Source organism: Aythya fuligula, chromosome 5 (genome assembly GCF_009819795.1).
Source record: "Aythya fuligula isolate bAytFul2 chromosome 5, bAytFul2.pri, whole genome shotgun sequence".
Lineage (NCBI taxonomy): Eukaryota > Metazoa > Chordata > Aves > Anseriformes > Anatidae > Aythya > Aythya fuligula.
The window spans coordinates 17,703,024-17,723,719 of NC_045563.1; the positions used below are offsets into that span (position 1 = coordinate 17,703,024).

General features: G+C 37.2%; 1 protein-coding gene across 2 annotated transcripts in view; it reads right to left on the reverse strand.

Annotated features, from left to right (window-relative positions):
* Positions 1-1,303: 1,303 nt before the first annotated feature.
* Positions 1,304-20,696, reverse strand: part of TDP1 (tyrosyl-DNA phosphodiesterase 1) — a 42,214-nt gene continuing 22,821 nt past the window's right edge. For both annotated transcript variants that reach the window (XM_032189076.1, XM_032189075.1), the window contains exons 14-16: positions 19,356-19,458; positions 8,022-8,136; positions 1,304-1,792 (exon numbers count right to left, since the gene is read on the reverse strand). In XM_032189076.1, coding sequence (XP_032044967.1) covers positions 1,719-1,792; positions 8,022-8,136; positions 19,356-19,458 — 292 coding nt within the window. In that variant the 3' untranslated portion in view covers positions 1,304-1,718. The remainder of the gene's footprint in view (positions 1,793-8,021; positions 8,137-19,355; positions 19,459-20,696) is intronic.

The window sequence follows — 20,696 nt, forward strand, 5'->3', positions numbered from 1 at the left end:
CCACTCTATGTCAAAAACAGAAATAGCCATAGATGTAGCAGCATTAGTAAATTGCAATGGTTATCTATTGTGAATGGATAACATGTATTAATTTTCAGCCTACATTCCAGAAGTCTTCATATAGGACTTCTCCACTCAGAGCTTCCTTAATTCTCACAGAATGGAAATAATTAAAATGTAATCATACTCTTAAAAATTAATAGAAAGACTAGGAAGTTCTCAGATTTCAGAACATATTGCTCCATTTACAAGTTACTTTCCCTGATCCACTTATTTTCAACCACAAAGGATAAAAATCAAACTTACTGCAAGTAGTATAAATAGTAAAGATTCTGCACATAGAATCAAGGAAAAATGGAAATCAGGAAGCCCAGACAGCCATCTTCCAATCTGTTCCGCAGACATCCCTGTAGCACTGATGCATATGCAGTGTACATTATGTGCAAAGTTCTCAGAACTGGAAAAAACTATGATCAACGGGCCTGTAAATTGCCAACACCATAAAAGAAACAAGCAGCCTGAATACTTAAGTTCATGGTATATGCTGTGTAAAGTGAGTGTAAAATTCCTCTGTGCCATAGCCAAGGTTATTTGCCTTTTGCATAAGAGACTGTACAATGGTTTCCTGAACAAAAACTTCAAAATAACCTTTTTGATTTGTAAACTGTAACTGCAGGCAAGAAACTGAAGTTAACTAGAGAGGGTACACCAACAGTGAAAGGCTAAGACAGATGGCAAAGAAGCAGTGCTTTAGAGTGTTTCTTTATGGATTGGTAGGAAGGACACCATAGGAAGGAAGACTTCTCCTTGCTAGTCAGATGCCATGTCAACCTAAAGACACCTTTTTCATGGCAACTTCTGAAAGAAACAAGGATATACACTAGGAAGCATGGGGAAGTCATGCTTCCCAGTGTAGTAGTCCCAGCCATCATGGGGAATGACACTTCAAAAATGAAAGCAGCAGTACTGGAACTGCTACCCAGTCAGATTTGGGATCCAGAAGGAGTTGTGAGTGGAATACTGCACTATACAATAAGATTTTTGGATTACAAGAGCTATTGTTTATACATCCTATAGAATATCTAGGACTACTTTTCAGCACCCCCACCTACCTAATTTAGTGTTTTTGGCAGTACTTGAGTGCCTGCAAGTGGAGGTAAAAAAGGGGGCTTAGGAAATAACTGATGTGATGTACTGCCAGAAGCCAAAAACAGCAAATAAAGCTTGCATTAGAAGCAAGTTACCAAAGGAAATGTTCAATCCAATTTGCAATGTACACACTTAGAAGATGGAACCAAAGATATATAAACAAGATTAACTTTATTTTCACTTAAGTTTTACATACAATAGCTTTTATTAGAGCTACTGGGACCAACTGACAGTCTCCCAAAACAACACAATTCAAATCCATTACAGCTGAAAACTGCAGAGAAGATCTCCAGTCTTACTCTTGTTTTAAATCTAGAAAAAATGTACTGGAAACAGCAGTAATGAAAAAACATATAAAAAGGTATTTAAAAAATGCAATGTTACGAATTCATTTGTAGTATCATAGTTACAGATTCTCTAAGACTCTCCCCAGTATCAACAATTACCTTTCAACTAGAACTTAACCATTACAGCAGACATCATAGCTTAAAAACACAAATAAGCAGTCTTGCATCTAGCGTAGCAGGCTCAGTGTCAGTAAGTGAAACATCACAGAACACCAGTAATGTTCACGATGGAACCCACATGTTTCCATGTGTATCAGGGGCATCAGTGTAAGGAATATTCCAAATCCATGGTTGATCTGTAAACCAAAACAAAAACAAGCTCAGGAAAGCTCAGTTATTAAACGTAGAAGTCTGATCTTCCTCTTCCCTTGCCTTTGGAGGAAGAAGAGAGGTCAAAGCTTCCACTGGTTATCACACGATCAATCCTGTGCATAATGAATGTTAGTACAAATCCTGATAAACAAAACAGAGGCCATGGTCAGCCATGAATCAGAGAAGATGGTAGTATAGTTGTCAGACCAACCTACGTATACTGCGGGTTAAAACATCTTTCCCTTCAATATCAGTAATATTTCCTCACAGCCGCTATGAATTTGTACCTGCTGACTTTACCTGGTACACACCAAATTGAGCTACATTGCCTCCTACTTGGGCACAATGAAATGGCTATTTTGATTAGTGTCCCAGTGCTGTACTGCTGCTCTTACAAACCTTTGGCACCAGCTTCCTAACACTAGGACTTTAAGAGAAAATTTCCTGAAAAAGGAAGGTAAACTGAATACAGCTAGCAGTCAAGTTGTATCAAGACATCCACAAGCATGATCCAAGGCTTCTGCCTTTGCCCATGCTAAAAACTAGAGCCATATCCCTTTGTGCAACATGATTTGGGTGCAAGAAATTTCTCTATGCAGTGAAATAGAGGTGATGTAAAAATCAATCCCCAAGCATTCTAAATCAAGAGCATCCTTTTCTCCAGACTAAATAACCCCAGTTCCTTCAAGCGTTCAGAAGACTTGCTCTCTAGACCCTTCACCAGCTTCATTGCCCTTCCCTGGGCACACTCCAGCACCTCAATGTCCTTTCTGTAGTGAGGGGCCCAGAACTGAACCCAGTACTCAAGGTGTGGCATCACCAGAGCTGAGTACAGGGGGACAATCACCTCCCTGCGCCTGCTGGCTATGCTATTCCTGATGCAACCAGGATGCTATCGGCCTTCTCATCCACCTGAGCACACTGCTGGCTCATATGTAGATGGCTATTGACCAACACACCCAGGCCTTTTTTGACAGGCAGCTTTCCAGCCACTCTTCCCCCAGCCTGTAGCATTGCATGAAGTTCTTGTGCCCCAAGCGCAGGACCTTGGCCTGCAGAACCTAATGCAGTGTGTCTCAGCCCATTGGTTCAGTCTATCCAGATCCCTCTGTAGAGCTCTCCTAACCTCAAGCAGACCAACACAACTTGGTGTCATCTGCAAACTTACTGAGGGTGCACTCTATCCCCTTGTCCTTATGACTGATAAAGATACTAAAGAGGACTGGGCCCAGTACTGAGCCCTGGGGCACTCCACTTGTGACCAGCATCCAACTGGATGAACTCTCCACAACTCTTCGGGTCCAGCCACAAATAGAAATAATAGGAATATTTCAAGTCAGATGAGACAAAGGAGCTTGATGAGAAGAAAATTTTATCCAGCAAAATAGCAGTACTCATCAAAAAGATTCAAGAGGGGAAAAAAGTCTGAATGTTATCAGCAAAGCAGAAAGAAATTTAATCTATAAATATGCCTAGCTGAGATTAGCTGTTGTTGGCTCATTTCCCAAATATGAGACTGAATCATTATCTGTTTTACTTCCAAGGAACTATTAAATTATATACCTCGCCTATATATTTAAAAATAAAATCCTAGTACCATCAACATATCCAGCTTTATCGTAGCCTTTTCTGCTGTGACAGCCTGAAAAAGCCCAATGTGAACTCCTGTCACTGACTAACAGATCATTGTATATAGTTTATAAACTATATAGTTTTATCTTTAAAGATATGAAGTAGTTCTATCATCTTTCAGATGATTATTTTTCTTCTTAATTCTGTTTTGCCCTGAAGATACATCTGCTGCCCACAAATAGGCTTCTGCTGTTCAGCTGACAACTGGAGGTGAACAGCTGCCATTGTTCAAAACAGCAATTAGCAAAGAGTTAATAATGTGCAAGTTACATGTAACAAATGTTATCTGCTAAAAATTAATGAGGTCCTTCATCACTTCAAAGAGTAAGATTATTCCTACTCTATTTTCAAACTGCCAGATGTTAAACATGCATGTTATTCTCTGCAGCAACAGAAAAGATGCAAGCTACGTATATCATACATGGCAAAACTGATAGCTTTTCCCTGCAACTCCATTTCTTCTGGTTTGTGCTGGCATTTTAAAGCAGCTGGGGAGAAATAGTCTAAAGGAAAGATGCCCAAGTAAAGGCTCTATGTGCAGCTAACTCTGATTTGTTAGGATGACATATTGTTAAATTTCTTCAGACTTCAGCTACAAACCTTGCAGTCTGCACAAGATGGATAAATCCCATGCAAGTGCAACAACTAGACTGGGAATCACACATCTACTCTGAAAAAGAATAAAACTGAAGTGCTTATTTTAGACTCTTGGGTTGACTGACTACTGAAGCAAAATATGAACCATGATGAATATGCCATCTCATGATGCTCTCAATTAAAGACCTGAGGCATATTCTGGAAAATCTCTCTCAGCCAAACACAAGCTTTGAGTTCAAATATATTGGCTAGCAACACGAGATAGATCAGACCAGAGAATGCAGTGGCCCATTCTGGTCTTCAAGACTCTAACCCTATTACGGCAATACACTGAAGTGGTAAAACTAAACATCGGCTAACTCAAATTCCTCTCATACAAAGTGTTCATTTCTTCATTACCATTAAGAAGAGCTTGACAAAACAAAACAAAAAGAAAAAAAAACACAACAAACAGGCTTTGCCATGTTACCAAGTGTTATATGTGGACTCTGAAAGGCCATCTGAGTAAGTGGCCTGTCTGAAGAAAGCTGCAAGCACATATGGGATGTTCACCAACCAATAATGCTTTTGGTTACACCCAGGGAAGAAATGGATGACAACACTGCCTGAGATGAGTTCCAACTTCTCCCAAGAAGACTACCCCGATATACAAACTACAATGATAATGTGTACTCACTACTTCACAAATTGAAAAATTAAACTTCTAGACATACTCAGATTTGTATTTACCACTGCTGCTAGCATTTAATCTAGTAAGTGAAATACTGTCTATTTAATCTATTAATAACACTAGAAACAGGACTAGCTTCTAGTTGTCATCTCCTCAGAAGGAACATTGTACAGTATTAAGCATGCTGAGAGGACTTGAAGTTCTCTAAAAAATTGAAAGGATGCTCCAAGTCAAGGTCTTGCAAACTCTAGAAAGTACACAGGTCACGTAGCTATGCAGTATTAATATGAAAAATAGATGTTACTGAAGAATAGGAATGACTTCCCCAAAAGTCTTCTTTCTTAATTTCCTTCCCAGATATTTTAATTACTTAGTAGAGAAAACAGAATTCTAAGAATGAAATAAAAGTTGGGAGAACAGAGTCTAAATAAAGTGACATTCTCCCAGGACATCTGCATTTCTAATAATATAGCAGGTCCTTGTACAGGAGCTCAGAGTAATAATTCCTTTAAGCTTACCTGGACAAGACATTGATCTCCTCTTTTAGGCACTGTCACTAGACAGGATAAATTAAAAGTTGCCCTACTCTTTAAATATTTTTCTAGTCATAAATAACTAAAAGCACCAGACTGCAGGCAAATATGCTGTGAAATTTATTTTTACCCAATACTGAACAACTTGTGTGAAACAAAAAAAGATGGTGTTACTCATTTCCTGAAATCATTACAAATATCCACTAAATGTAATTCCACCATACTCCTAATTTCCACTTATTGAAAGTTGGGCAGAGTAACACACACTGTCTATCTGGAATTACAAGGAAAAGGACAATTTCTTCTTCCACAGCGTGGCAATAGAAAAAAAATCAAGAAGTGAAAAGGGCCTGCCACAAAGGAGAAACCTGTTCATGTGAGATATGACATGCATTTTTGTGCATTCTTAATAAAATGAAATCACAACTGTCAGAGGTTGCAAACTTTAGCTAGGGGAACTAACGAATGGTTAAGTAGACTGTTCATTTTTCCACAATGCTTTAACTTGCACTAAATCCAATTTCAATCTCATTTGCCTACCATTCTTCCACCTTCTCAGAGTACGAGATTTGACACCTTTAGCCCACAGTTAACAAGGATAAATTTGATTTCTTCTGGAAAAAATGAAATACATTAATACATTTTCAGAAATTACTAGAATCAGAAGACCTCAACAAAAAAAGCAAAATAACCAAAAGAAATGTAATACTGGAACCCATCTTGTATACATACAATTTTCTGTGTACTGTTTGTCAGCTGAACAGCTAGTATGTTTCCTTGATTTAAATACACTGAAAAGAAAACTCAATGGGAAAACTTGTTTATCAGGAACTCCCCTATTTTGTAGTGTGTCGCCCCCCACCCAGAGGGTTTGAACAGTTAAAATGCTAAATTCCTGTCTTGTAACCCAGTCACAACTTAATTCTCACACTGGAAGCCAAATCCCATCTGAAACCCCAATTAATATGACCAAGCTACTATGACAATGACAAAGAAGAATCTTTGCAAATAGATTTCCACAGACTAAGGAATTGCTTTTCTTTCGCTATTATATAATGTAATTCTGTAACATGATTCATGTCTGATCAAAGATTGGAATTTGTATGAGTACAAGAAAAGTGTATTTTGGTATACATATCTTCTACTTTGAGCTTTAGATTGCATGTATGGCCCTGCTCCTGACCATCTGTTCACTAGTCTACTTGCTTCTCTTCCTTCCTGCTGCTAATACAAGTTTTCTGATTATATGAAAGTGATCTATAATTTGCTTTCCCATGTTCAGAGAATCTGAGTTCATGGAAAAACCCCTGGAGCCTTTTCTCCTTCAATTATAGGGATCAGTCAAAACAGTTTCTTTAAAGGAATGATAATTACTTGCATTTCTGCTTCTCAAGACTTCATTAAAATAAATTTAGAGAGACCCTGAGAGTTGATAACTGTGTTGTTACAGAGAGATTATTTTATGAGTCCATCCCATAACACGGATGTTCTTTAAATATCTGTTTCGATTCTTCTGCCTCTTGGTGGAAAATGTTCAGGGAAAAGATGTGAGAAGGCATGGGCAGCTGACTGTGTCTACTGCCAAAGCCTATAGAACTTAAGTTCTGACATGTATTCATTTCACAGAAGAAGGCTGAGACCCAAAAGCTGAACTAAAGAAAAATAAGTTGTCCACAGAACTGAAGTTTTCCATGCAAAAAGTGAAAAAGGATTTTTAGAAAAACTGTTTAGACAAAGTATACATGAAAAAATCACTGGCACAGTCAAATGCAGGAATTAATATATATAGTATACAACTATATTTTTTGTAGGAAGAAAATAGTAAATGTAACGTTTGAGTATACACAGATGGATTCTAATTTTAATCTTTGTTTTAAAGTTTTCAAGAAATAAAACTTCATACTTAATTTAATTTAAGTATGAAGTTTTAGAAAAAACTTTCAAAATACATCAGTTTAAGCATTAGGTACCAACCAGATATCAGTGTATCACGTCCTTAGCACTACATAAGAAATAACCCACAAGTGTACGTGTTCACAGCACTTAATGGAACATCAGCAGATAATCTGACCACTTCCATTCTCAGAAAGAGCTGAAAGCTGGGTCACTAACAGTGATAACATGCAGTACATTCTTCCCCTTTATTAGCAAGTAACTCAGGCACAACCCCATATTATCTCCCCCCAACAAAACGTTGTTAGTACTTAAACATACAGTGTTTTATACTAGATAAAAAGCAGTATTAAATAGATTATCATTTCTACATTGAGCCTTCCCCTCTCTCCCCGGGAAAGCTAGAATACCACTTAATACTTTTAGCTTAATTCTTTTCTTAATAAAAGAATGCAGAAAGCTCTTAAAGCAGATAAGCTATCTTTGCAAATTATAAGAATAACATGCATCACATTCCTGCAAGTCTTACGAGAGCAGATCTAAAGTCCTATTGAAGGTAAAACAAAAAGAGACAAGACCAGCCACTGAACTAGTTAATGCAGGTATGACTACTGCTACTAGCATGAAAAAAGACAAGATCAATCCATCCAAAACCTAAATAACAATAAAGAAAATTTGGAACCAAAAGCATGTAAACTGCTTTCTACCTGCTTTCTTCAAAGTTTTAGCCAGAATGTGGGAGTGATAACATTTTAAATATACAGTCAAACCACAACAATGTTAAAATAAAGCTCTGGAATATAACATAAATTGAAGTGACTTAAGAGTTACTCAGATTAGTTTGACTCTATATAATACACCTACTTTTCTTCTGAAGTCACATCTTACCTTTGCTTCCATACCGTTCTGGTGGCAGGTCAAAAGGTACAGGAAAAGACGTTGCTGAATCATTACCTTCTGAAAGTGTTTTCCCTCTCACACGGAAGTAACCTTTTTCCAAACCCTATGAAGGAAGGTAAACACACAGAAAAGAGGCATGCTTTTTTTTTTTTTTTTTTGGGGGGGGGGGGGGGGGGGGGGGAGAATCTATTGTTAATTAGGTTTGTCTTTCCCAATAACAATATTTCAATGAACAAAAAGTTTTGTGCTTCCATTACTGAGATGAGATGCTTACTAGAGCACTTTGTCCTAAGAACTCGGTGGTGGATATAATCTACCTTCTCAGTCCCATACATCCCTACCAATTTGTTTCAGGCTTGTGATCTTGCTTGTGTGAGCAGTTCCTTCCCCAAACTGCATAAGGTCTTTCATAATACCATAGGGGCAACATATCCTAATACAAAATGTTGCTGCTTTCACAAACATGCTTATGGACACTGGAATTGAATTTTAATCAAAGATTATTATGCATTTGGTCTTTAATATTTAACTAAAGGGAAGAGCTTTAAAAATTCTCTTTACTGTTTAGTTTCATCACTAACCTATTGGTTAGATGCTTGATGTGTTTTGCTAACCAAATTAAGATTCAACCTGATAAAGTCTTCAAACTTCATGCTTTTCAGTTAGGTTGTATAACACCATTCACGAGCAGCAAAAAGACTCAGTGTAGATTTAAAACTGCTTGCACAAAGATTTCATGCTATTAGGGTTTGACAGCAGATTTCAAAGTCAGATTACACATTAAGAACTGCAAAAGAACATGCTACAATGAAACATGGTACAAGGGCAAATGGATTTAAAGCAATTCAAGTAACTTTGGCAGATTATATCTCTTAGCCACTTTTTAACAGGAATGGGAACCCATTCATCAGTTGTAATGAATTAAAAGCAATCTCTAATGTTGAGATTCTATTAGTATATTGCCAATCAAGTACAATTTAAGTAGAACAGACCAGAAGTTTAAAGGCTACAAAGCTTTTTAAAAATAATTTCAAATGCATTCCTAAACAAGTGTATTTTTCCCCCCACGAAAGTCTGAATATCAACTTATACTCTTGAGCCACAGGACCCATTTGTTCAAGTTTTACTAGACTAAGATTGTTAAAGTACAAGCAAGATTCTTAATTATGACTAAGTAATTCTATTTTATTCAAGTATAAATGACTGAATTGATAGCCCTGCCTATGGTTTTACTTTTTTACAATATAAAGTTTTATTTTAGCTAAAGTTATCATTGTAAGTCAGAAAACAATATTCATATGACCACAGAAAGCAAGGGAAACAAAGCAGCCTTTCCCCTTTCCTTTGATACTCTAGAAGCATAATAGACAAAAGGGAGAGCTACCAAAGACAATGTCAAGCCACACCACAGCAGTCCTTGCAAGTCATTCAAAGAAATTCCCTTAGATGCTTATTTTGCCTTGTGACCCAAAGCAACTGGAAATCACTAGTTACAAAGAAATGCTATGAACTACTTCAAGGACTAGGTAAAAAAAAAAACAAAAAAAACAAAAAAAACACACACACTTCATTTTCAATGAAAGAACAGGAGAAAGAAACAAGGACCATGCTAAAGGACTATGCGAACCAAAATCTGTTTTAACTTCTCTTTCTTATGCCTTTCAAGTCAGTGAAATTTTGATAAAGTCTTCTTTAAAACCAGTCTCTTGTAGAGATTAGCTTTTACATACAAGTACTATGTTCAAAATATACCAACACAGAGATGTGTAAATTTTTAAAAGCTCACAAATCGTAAGGGATTGACTGAATAATAAAAAAATTCAAAACTACTTAGAAAAAATGCAACAATCAAGTTGTACAGCTTTACCTCCAATGATGTTGCAGTCACTCAGGAATAGATAGAAATTTCATATAAAATGCAAATAACCATGTTTACCATCTTCTGTAGTAGAGCATATGAAATACACAAGGGATACTATAGGTCGTAAAGTGCATGAGTTGTGTAAATGAGGTGGTAGGGGGACAGCATTTTTGTACAAACCACAGTAGTTAGGTTTCATTTGGTGGAGAAGGTGGGTGATGAGCAGCCTTATAAACTAATCATAAGTTGACATTTTAATTGCAAACTAAAATGAGGAAATCAAGTCACAGAAACCAGTTATCTGTAAGCTCTCATTTTCCACATACAGCTAATAGAGAAATATGGAATAGTAGACAGTGTCTCTGGTGTTTCATGAGTTGGTCCTTTTTCTACAGTGTACTTGAGAGACACGTCTGACCAAGAGCATTGAAGCTAGACAAGTATTGCCTGGCACCATGAGTTTTAAGTTTTTATAATCACTGCCATCAAAGCAGATGGAACAGCTACTTGGACTCCACATACACACTTGGTAATCTCAGCCAATTCAAATATGAAGAGCAATAACACATCTACTCCACTCCGAAGTTCAGTGTATTAGGTGTTTTTCACAAAATATGAAAGAAAATACACCATAGAACATATAGCATATGTTCTATGCTATATGTTGTTCGTATGGTGTTCGTAGTACATTTGTAATCTCATTTCCTTTTGTTATCCAGATTTCTTTTGTTGCCTCCCTCCCCCTCACTGCTTTTGCTTCTGCTTCATTTCTTCTATTTCTTCTACTCTTTGTTCTATTATTACTTAAGTGTTTCTTTTCAAGCTCTTTGCTTTGTTCTTGTTCTACACCTTCACTTTCCTCTTCCTTGCTCTTCCTCAGTCACCATCTATATTCTCCCCACTTCTGAGTATTATCTTTCTGATACTAACCCCCACCCCCATTGGATTCCATCACAAAACCATTCTATCAGAATTTAACCCATATCTCTTCTGAATGGATGATCTCTCTCTAAGAAAAGAGATCTAGAAGTTTTCCTCAAAAACATCCTGGAGTAAAAGCCTAGGTTACAGAATACATTCCTCAACAAGGCTCTCTGAGGAGATTCACATGCTTTCAAAAACAACTCTCATATGTCTATCTTCACACAGAAGATCACACAGAAATTGAAACTACTCACGTATTTTGTCTGTTTTGAACATTTCCTGGATGTTGACAGCTCTCATTGCTGCTTCCAAAAACCAACCAGCAGGACCTTGCCTGAAGAAATACGCTGCCTTGCGTCTAAGTTTTTCCCCTCAGACATACCCTGTTCTTCCAGAATGTTTCCTCTACAGCTGTATTTTGTTCTCTGACACTGCTGCTCAAAGCAATAAATTTTGAAGTGTTAAGAGATGTATTTCTCAGTTGCAAAAGCATGTTTTTTGTTTTTGTTTTTTTTTGTAGTTACAGAATTTCAGATACTGCTGTGGGTTTTCCTAGTACCTTAACATCATACATTGGTGAAATAGGCACTGGGAGGAAGAACGGGAAAATGGAGAATAAAATGGAGAATAAAGTACCAAGTTTTAATATCCTGAATTCCACATACAACATGGGTAAAACAAGATTTTATATTTAATTCTATATGGAACATATTTAAACAATCTAAATTGCATTAAGAATTTTATTTCATTCGATACGGAATAGTACTTCACTTGAAACCAGAAACTGACAGGGGAAATGGTACTCCTACATTACTTTGCAAATTAAGCTTGGTCTAAATCAAGCAATGACTGAGGTTGCTTTAGTTCAGTCTGAATTCAGCAAAAGCTGTTCAGTTCTGCTCACACACAAACATGATTGACTACTGTCTAATCCAGATTGAGCTCATAATCCTCTCTGCAGAGAATTATGAAACGATTTTATTCTTTACCAGTTGGTCAATATTTTCCATCAATATGGCATTTCAGAATCTGAAGTATTACTGTTAGATGTCTGTACTGATCTTTTATCTGTAATTGTAGTATCTGATACCAGTAAGTAGCAGTAACAGGTAACCTCTCAGTTTAATCACGATTACGATATTTCTTTCTTTGAGGTTTTATTTCCAGAAGCTCGCTTGCTAGTACCACGTTCTTCAGCATTCCTTTTAAAAGATTTAAGTATTCCACAAACATTTTGGGCTAGTTAAGCTCAGTTTATCTTCCGACCTTATCAGACACAGAAGCTACCACTGTGGAAGACTCTGCTTTTCCAATCCTTAGAGGATTTTAACATGCTTCTCAGAACAACTCCATACCATTAGGTGAAGGGCTTCTTTCAACATTTTGTGTGTTAAAGATTTGAGTTATTCCAACCTTTGGAAAGAAACCCCCAGCAGCTGAAAGAGCAACCTTGAACGTGAATGACAATGAAGATATGAGGCAAGAAACAGAGATAAAAAGTGAAATGCAGGAGAAATGCAGTTCCAATAGAAGACACGACCTGTGACTCTATAAACATTACTTTTCAAAATCAATATAAGCTTATGATCTAATGTCTGCATCAGCTGATTTTTCACTAAACACTAAAATTGTAAATGATGACAGCTGCAGCTGTGTTGAGAACAACCATTCAACATATTTCTGTAAGTCTGGATTTGTACACCAGGCCAATACCCAACCTCAAAGCATAAGTGCTGGAAAGCGTTTGGAAAAAGAGACAAAAAAAAAAAAAAATGCTGGCAGTCAAAAGATGGCAATGAAGAAGCAATCTACTTCCAAGCTTGTATTCAGCAGAAAACAGAAAGTAGACGTTGGAGAGCTAGCAGCTATTTTAGGGTTAAAAATATTAAATGTGTGGTATGCAAGTCATAGCTATCAAAATCGGTGTCACTAACTACAACCAAACTGCATGAAACAGCCTGAAGAAACAGAATTATCAGGAATTGGCAGTGTTAAATTGGCATTCCAACAGCTAGAGTGTACTGAGTCTCTTGATGTAGGAATGCTCTAGTTGTTTCAAATCACTTTGTCTCATTTTATTCTGGATATTTCTAATGATGAACTTTAAAAAGTTTCTAGAAATGTGTTAGTCTATTTCTCTCTCCATTATCTTCATCTAAATCAGACTACTCTAACACGTAGTATGTTAAAACCATACTGAACCAACAGAAGTCTTCACAACAAACTAAGTTATCTAAGAAAATCTGTAATGCATAGTTAACTGCAGGGCATATACATACAATAGATTAACAAATTAAGCATAGCAACTTGAGTATCAGATGATTTAATGGGCATTAAAGCAAGTATAGATATTTGATTCCACAGCTACCTCCTTGTTATCAAGGTGTCTCCACTAGTGTTTCCCAGTAAGGAAAGGAAAGACAGCTGCAATGAAATAACATTCTGAGGTCTGAAACTCAAACATGAAACCATCTCATGAATGCTGACAGATTTCAGTACAGCCACCTGTACAGGAGCATGTTTGCTTTTGCAATTTAAGAAGAAAGCTGAGAGGTCTGTAGGAAGTATTGCATTTCCTTGCATGAACCACCTTTATATTGCATATATTTTAACCACACTACTCAACATAAAATCAAACCAGAATTTATAATGAAGTATGATATTAGACATATGTTTCTCATGTATACACATTTCTGTCAATTTTGGATGAACAGCTTTCTCATTTGCTTGAACAGGTTTAGGACTCTTCATCCTAGAAAAATATAACAGCCTACAGAAGGAGTGGCATGGAAAGAGTGAATAGGGATCACATTTATTGCCTCTTCCAGTATAAGATGAGAAAGACATCAAATGAAACCCGTTTCAAAACACTGTGCTTTCTGTGACAGTGTTAAACTCAGCTACAGCATGCTGTGAATGCCAGGAGCTTAGAGGCATTTAACAGAAGATGTTATATTGCCTCTAACTCAGGAAACTTTCAGAGAAATTACCATATACATACCCGTTGTATGTTTCCATAAGCATCTGCTTTTGGCCACTGAGTTTTGAGATGGCTTACTCTTTTATTGAATGTAGGTATGAAACTTCCACAAGCCTTCCAAAAACTTTGATAATAAAGAATGGGGCCAACAGACAGTAATTCTTATCTCTAAAGGTTAATGATACCATTGAAGTGAATGATTTTTGACAGATGGGGATCACAAGGGTCAGATCCTCTTCTAAGAGAATCCAGCGTCACCTGGCTGGAAAACAGCCTTGAAGTAAGTTACCTCAAGTTACGGATACTACATTAGCTCTCATCTCAAGGTATTTGGACCCATCTTCTAGAAATACTGAATCCTGAAGCTGCATGGAAGGAAAACAATTGCCAAAAGCATCTCTGTCTACTGAAATATTACAAATGCACTTACTGAATGGCACATCACCATAGCAGCAGCAACTTGTACAGGTATGCCTGAGGAAACCTTAAACTAGCGTGGACACTGCTAGCATAGTAATCTTACTACTTATCGTAGCTCTGTATTACCTCCAGTTCTTGGACAGTCCCAGCATTTCACAGAACTCTGCTGCTATAACTGTCAGCTGGGAATTCTCAAAAAACATCTTGCATGCATTAATCTCATATCTGAAAACCAAAAATAGTTTGTCTTATGCATGCATCCTAAGGATAAATTCACACTGCAATAATAAAAAACCATCAGCCAAGGATTCAAAATCCTTGATGCCTACAGTTAGATTTGTTTCAAGCAGTACTCATTCACTTGTTGGTAGTGACTCATCCTCCTGATATCTGTGTTTCAGCACTCTTGGAAAGCTAGCAGGTTCCTAAACAACCCCTCTTCATTCCTACCCACTCCTACCTCTCCCCAAAAAGCAACTTGTTTATACTTCCATGTATGGTATACAAGTGAAAATTCAGTTTTAAAAATACTGGCCCCTAAATTTCACAATTTGACACTGTCTATACTAAATTTAACATTTATTTTCCACTTAAAATCACAACGAAACACAGTAGCTGCATTTTTCATGACAATTTGTCTTATGGGCAGAGAAGGTGGATGCTCCCAAGATGAAAACTAGAACTTCAGTACAGAATTTGGAAGTAAGGTTGACAAAGTTCCAAGGATAAAGCAGCATAACTACTACAGCCTTAAAGCTATAAGGGAAAGCCACAACAATCAGATATTAGGAGCACTGGAATGGATTTACAATGGACAAATCCCGCTTATCTAATCAATCTGATAGAACCTTAGAGGCATACTATGAGACTAGTTTGTTAATTGCTCCAGTGCAATTATTAATTCTCCCTCCCTTTTGCTACTACAAACATCACAAGACAAACATTTTGCAACCCCTTATTTGTTGGTCCAACCTGAACTTTCAGCAGTGATTCTTCTGTACTGCAGGAAGTCTCCACACTGCTTGCTGCATTAACTAATAGCAAAAAAAAATAAAAAAATCAGAGCAATATTTGATAATAAAGAATGGAAAACTTGATCTTTTGAACACAGTGGTGATTGGAACTGAGGGAAAGGGAACATCTTGTTGCCTTTACCAAAAGGGTGATCAAAATGCAAAACAGAATACCCATTATCTTAAATCAAGGACTTTTACACATCAAATCAGAGAATGGTTTGGAAGGGACCTTAGAGATCATCTAATTCCAAACCCCTGCCATTGGCAGCGGTAACTGCCACCGGACCAGGTTGCCCAAAGCCCCACCAACCTGGCCTTGAACACCTCCAGGGATGGGGCATCCACAGCTTCTCTGGGCAACCTGTGCCAGTGCCTCACCACCCTCTGAATGAAAAGCTTCCTTCTAATATCTAATCTAAACCTGCCCTCTTTTAGTTTAAAACCATTATACTCCTTGTCCTATCACTGCACTCCCTTACAGAGTCCCCCCCCAGCTTTCCTGTAGCCCCCTTTAGGTACTGAAAGGCTGCTTGTAAAGTCTACCTGGAGCTTTCTGTTCTCCAGGCTCAACAATCCCAACTTTCAGCCTGCCTTCACAGGAGAGGTGCTCCAGCCCCTTGATCATCTTTGTGGCCCTCCTCTGGGCTCATTCTAGTAGGTCCATGTCCTTCTGGTGCAGGGGGCCCCAGAGCTGAACACAGAGCTCCAGGTGGGATCTCACAAGAGCAGAGGTGGACAGTCACTTCCCTCACCCTGCTGGCTACACTCCTTTGGATGCAGCCCAGAATACAGTTGGCTTTATGGGCTGCAAACACACGTTGCTGGCTCATGTTGAGCTTCTCAAACACCCCCAGGTCCTTCTCCAAGGAGCCGCTTTCAATCCATTCTCAGCCCAGTCTGTATTTGTGCTTGAACATTCTACAGTGTTCTCCTGCATTCATTTTATAAACAAATTTAGAGTGTACATGAACAAAGAATATGACCAAAACTAATGAAAAGCCTTCAAAGAAAATTCAAAGCAATATAACCTTCCCTCAACTGAACAGAATTCTCTCCAGTTCCTAAACAGAGGGAAGTAGTTTGTCAAACGGAGAGAAAGCAGTCCTAATGTCTTCTCTCTCCTCCCCTCCCAATGACCACAAAACTTGGGCTTCGTTATGAATTGCTCACCCATGAATATTTATTGAAACAGTTCTTCTAGTTGTCATTACTAGTAGAGTGCTCACATGGGATTTATAGTGAACTAACTGAATTTTCTGTGTAAACAGGCCCATAGGCTTCTGCTGGAGCAGATGCTTAATGAATATTCAATGTGTTTTTAATCATCAGTAAACTTTGCTTTGACAAACTTAAATGTCTTTTTGATACAACATAAGAATAAAAATACACTTCTATTTTTAGTAATTTTCAGTCTCTTAACAAATGACTAAATAACGTTTGTTCCAACTGCTATGACTAGCCTGCAAGCAGAAACAAAAGCTTTAATAATTTTGGTTTAAATGACTTTTCATCCTTCTGGGTGTTTAACAGTAGAAAGGTCAAACTAACTCGCAAATAAAGTAAATTGTTAACTTCAGATTGCTGAAATATTACAGTATTTGAGTGCTTCAAAAATATTTATCTTTCTGATTATTAAATGCCCCTAAACATACATTTATTTTCAACAAAAAAAAGATTGATTTTAATGAAACTGAGTTAGAGAAAAAACTCATGAAAAGGAACACAGGCAGTAAAACTACTATGATTTTAGGAGTAGGGAAGAAACTTCAAGATTTTTCCTCCATAAATTTTAGCCCTCTAAAAGATATTCTGGCAATCCTCCTTCTCCTGGTCCATGTGCAAGAAATTCCATATAGAACTGAAGGTTCAGGATGGCATGCAAGCCAAATATTCTCAGATTTGTTTTTTAAAGCCTACAGGTCCAGTCATTCTTGGTAAAGAGACTTATGTTAACTTTATTACCGACTTTCTACCCATTTGAAATATGTTTTCAAAAAGCTAGCAATGCATGGAAAACATGAGTCAGAACAAGAATGTTAATTTTATATAGAATGACTGCTTGATCTACTGATCAGCTATCATCATTAAGTTTAAAAAGTCCACAGAAGTACAATCATTTCACTGCCACAAGCAAGTTATTTGCTCAGCAGCATCTGGAGATAACCGCAGCCAACTTCTTAGAGTATTATTTTATCCCTTGATGTCAGTTGCTTTTGTGCAGGAAGTTTAAGCAATTTTTTTGCGCAACCTTTCATTATTATGTTACCAACGCTTCCTGCTATAGGTAGTCAATAGGATATTCTTGTTTCAGTCTCTAACCAATCCACATTATCTAAAAGTTGTATTCCACAGAAACCAAGCTTGAGAACATAAGATTCAGTATCCATCTGAGACGAAGACCACACCACTACATAAATGCCTCAAGTGTCAGTGGAGCTACAGCCGTAAACTACCAAATCTTAGTATGACAAGTTTAGGAGACAATAAAATTATATATATATAGTTATGGTAAGTAAGTATTTCTATGAAGTTATAACATTAGCAGATATTCATTTGGGAGTACATTACTGATCAACAGAAGTGACAAAACATGAGGGAGCTGGGATTGTTCAGCCTGGAGAAAAGGAGGCTCAGGGGCGACCTTATCGCCCTCTACAGGTACCTTAAAGGAGGCTGTAGCGAGGTGGAGGTTGGTCTGTTTTCCCACGTGCCTGGTGACAGGACGAGGGGGAATGGGCTAAAGTTGCGCCAGGGGAGTTTTAGGTTGGATCTTAGGAAGAACTTCTTTACCAAAAGGGTTGTTAGACATTGGAACAGGCTGCCCAGGGAAGTGGTGGAGTCACCATCCCTGGAGGTCTTTAAAAGACGTTTAGGTGTAGAGCTTAGGGATATAGTTTAGTGGGGACTGTTAGTGTTAGGTCAGAGGTTGGACTCGATGATCTTGAGGTCTCTTCCAACCTAGAAATTCTGTGATTCTGTGAAATACATATTCTTCAGAAAATGTTTGAGGATTTTTGGCATACAAACTCTTTCAGAGAAATTTGCCATTTGTTCTCCAGAAAAGTATAAGTTTCACCAAGAAAAAAGTTTGAATGGCTTCTGATCATAGACTAAATACTGTTAATAACATTTTGGTACCAATAGGTTCACAAAAAAGAAGCAGTAAGCAGCATTAGCAAACTCATATCTCCCTACTATCAGGCACCAAATTTAAGAGAGAAAAACAAGAAGTCATCCATTTTTCAAGTAAAATGCACAATTAAATCACAGAACTCAGTACCACAGGATTCTGTGTGGGCTAACACCCAACAAAATTAGCTCAGTAAGGAACCTGACATGTTAATAGATAATTCAAGTTGTGGCACTAACTTACTCTGGACAATTTTCATTCTTGTAAGTCTTCAAATAAATCCCAGGGAACATACCATAGAGCTAACAGATACCGTTTATCGTGCTAATCCCCATAGCATAAAAAGGCTGCACTCAGACTGGATATAAGCTGGATAGGTCTTGGGTCTCACTAAAACATTTTTATGTCTCCTAGTCCTCCACACGCTAAAATGTGTATTTGGGGTAAAACTTTTTTTCTATATACTGAGATTGCTGTCATAGGTTTGGAAAGTAAAATACTTCAGCATCTAGACTCTTAGAAAGATGTTCTAAAATCAACATAGGAATTTAAGACAACACATCTGAGAATTTATTCCTCAGAGCAGAAAGTATGAGAAGAAAGTCATGTAGCTTCACAAATACATGTCAGAAAGCATGAACAATCAGTTTAAAATTAGGATTTGTTTTTGAAGTTACAATCCATATACATCACTTCCTTGTGAATATTCACTCAGAATAGATTTAAGTATGAAAGGGATTTGATCATCCTCACCAGCAACATTAATTAGCATTGTAAAGTATTACTGCCTTTTAACAACATGACAAAAGTCATATCAATACCAAATCCATACTTGCTGTGCAGGAAAACAGCCTATTACTATTTGAAAAAATGACTCGTACAAACTCCATTTGCTACAAGCTTTCTAACCTGGAAACACAGAAGCTCATAACTAGATTATTCTGTCACACTCTTAGCAATCCCAGGATTTGTACTCGAACTATGAACTTACAAATGCTGAAGGCAAGAAAAGGACTCCAAGTTCATATGAGCGTATCATCAGCTGGGTGCCATTTTTCTCCAAAGCTCCCCACGCTGCTTTAGATAGATTGGCACTGAAAAGAGAAAGCATTTCAGCAAGGAATAATCTTCAGAGCAAAAAATGCTGAAGCTGTAGCAACGCGCTACAGCTGTAGCAACACTTCTACCAGGAGTACTTCACTTCAGTCAAACCAATTTTTACTAAAAAGTGATTTGTGTGGTGGGAGCAGCAGGGGCAATAATCAGAAGAGAATTGATGGAATACATGCAGATAATTATACAAGCCTGCTCATCTCATACAGAGATATGAAGAGATTCAGCCTTTGGGATCTTCTCCATGCATTTCAGAAAGGAACTTAAAATTGGTAAATAGCTTCAATATAACAACATTAGAAGATTAAAGGCTAACTAAATTATGACTAGTTATAAGATATTTAGCATAGAACATTTTTGCAAGTGTTAAAACATAGAACAAAATGTTAGGAACAAAAGGTACTTAGACACATTCATAAACAGAAGTATTATCAAGTAAGAATATCTTTGTTTTAACATGCTATTCAGCAGCAGCTCACTAATCCTGCATCAGTATTGGCTACATTGAGCCAGAAAGATACAGAACTGTTCTCATAACCTACTTTTACAGAATAATACATAGCCTAAACATTATACTTAAACCAACAAACACACTAGATGTTTTTTGATAGTAGCATATGGTGGAAGGGAAAAGACATTAAGAAAAGTCAAAATAGCCATGAATTTCTATATCAGGTGGACTAGCATCACATTTAAATGACATCTGTATCCTTTAACTACCACTTTAATCACTGATACTACAACCTACAATAGTATCAGTAACCAATGAAATTTAAGAAGCCAGAATATAGAGAAAAAATCAAGTAACTGAACATTTTAAGAGGAATGATACAAACATCATAAGCTTTCGTATGTATAGTTACACAAAAGTCATTTTTTTCCAGAAATTAAACAAATCTACATTTTCATTCACAGTAACACATCCTCCCCTCATGTTAAGAAATCCAAAGGAGCAAAAAAAAGATGCAGTAAGAATATCGTCTGTACTTGAAGTTAAACAGCATTTATTAGATATCTAAACAGCAAATATTAGATATCTATGTTTCATAACAATAAGCCAGCACAAGGATAAACTTAACCTTAACTCATTCTATTTTGTAGCAGTCAACGGACAAGCCAACATATCCAGCATGTTTTAGAGAAACTCAGCCCAAGGTTTAGAAAGTATTTATTACTTCCATTGATGCTGGACCCTGATACTGCAAGTTACAGCCCAGAG